The sequence below is a fragment of the Octopus bimaculoides genome, chromosome 19 (assembly GCF_001194135.2).
Source record: "Octopus bimaculoides isolate UCB-OBI-ISO-001 chromosome 19, ASM119413v2, whole genome shotgun sequence".
NCBI lineage: Eukaryota > Metazoa > Mollusca > Cephalopoda > Octopoda > Octopodidae > Octopus > Octopus bimaculoides.
Genome location: NC_068999.1, coordinates 33,334,940 through 33,336,346, shown reverse-complemented (window position 1 = coordinate 33,336,346; position 1,407 = coordinate 33,334,940). Strand labels below are relative to the sequence as shown.

Here is a 1,407-nt window from a genome sequence, read left to right as displayed (position 1 = left end):
AGAAAAAGAGAGAAAAAGAGAGAAAGTGCGAGAGAAAAAGAGAGAAAAAGAGAGAAAGTGCGAGAGAAAAAGAGAGAAAGTGCGAGAGAAAAAGAGAGAAAGTGTGTACATGTGTGAGTGCACACATATGCACCAGAGAGTGTGTGGGCAGGTGTTATAGGGAAAGAGACAAAGGGGAGAGAGAAGAATTGAGAGATTAGTCAATCAAGGGATTTGTGTGACTTTGAGCATATAGCTATAATTTTTCTGTAGAAATATTCTCATATACACACGTGTTCAACAGATAGGTATACAAGGAGAGAGAGAGAGAGAGAGAGAGAGAGAGAGAGAGAGAGAGAGAGACAGAGAGAGAGAGACAGAGAGAGAAAGAGAAAGAGAGACAGACAGATAGACAGAGACAGAGAGAGACAGAGCAAGAGAGTGAGAGTGAGAGAGACACAGAAAGAGAGAGCAAAAGAGACAGAAAGAAAGCAAAAGAGTGACAGAGAGAGCAAAAGCAGGAGACAGAAAGAGAGAGTGTGTAGATGTATGTGTGTGTGCATGCAGGCCTGCTAGAGAGAGTGTGGGTGGTGCTACAAGGAGAGAGAGAGGAATGGAGGAATTAATCAATCACACATTAAATCGAAGGGTATAAGTGTGGAGAGACTTATATGTTTTGGGATCATAAATATAAAGAAAAACGGAATTTACTGCTCTTTTTTAGTTGATTGAAAAATTAATTTAAAGCACCAACTAAAAAGATTTAGAGCCTAAAAAGATTTATATATAAGGACATGTGTAGTTAATTAATTCATTAACTAAAGAGTTAAATTATGTATTCAATAACTGCATTCCTGGAAGTTTAAATCTAGATATATAAGTCAAACACCTTTCTGTTTATATATAAGAAAATAATGCTATGTGAGAAGTTGGCTGGTGTAAACAAAGTCGTTCTTACCTCAATTGTTGGCTTTCGACATATCTGTTTATACATAAGAAAATAATGCCACATGAGGAGCTGGTTAGCGTAAACAAAGTCATTCTTACCTCAATAGTAGGCTTTCGATATCGTAATAATCGAAAGACAAAAAAATTGTATACATACGTTTTTTTCTCCATCAATTTTAAAAGAGAATCGGATTTTTTATTGTTTCGATCTCTGATCTGATTATTCAGGCAGATTTTGCCACATGTGGGTAATATGCAAGCTTTTATGTAAACAAACACAAACTTTATAATTTTCACACTTTTCTACAAAAATTCTACCTCTGTAGTGTTTCAGTGTTTTTGTAGTGTGTATTATTACCTCAGGATAGAATAAAGATTGGTTACCGTGAAGTATTAATGATTTTCTACGCAATTTTCTCAATATGTATCTGTGTATATATATATATATATATATATATATATATATATATATATATATAT

The 1,407-nt window shown here is 34.3% G+C and overlaps 1 protein-coding gene across 35 annotated transcripts in view; it reads right to left on the bottom strand.

Moving 5' to 3' along the window:
- Positions 1-1,407, bottom strand: part of LOC106870491 (fas apoptotic inhibitory molecule 1-like) — a 130,554-nt gene that overhangs the window by 56,617 nt on the left and 72,530 nt on the right. For 28 of the 35 annotated variants that reach the window (XM_052974785.1, XM_052974786.1, XM_052974788.1 and 25 more), the window contains one exon: positions 938-961. The exons of the other annotated variants lie outside the window; for them this stretch is intronic. In XM_052974785.1, coding sequence (XP_052830745.1) covers positions 938-961 — 24 coding nt within the window. The remainder of the gene's footprint in view (positions 1-937; positions 962-1,407) is intronic. 35 annotated transcript variants of the gene reach the window in all.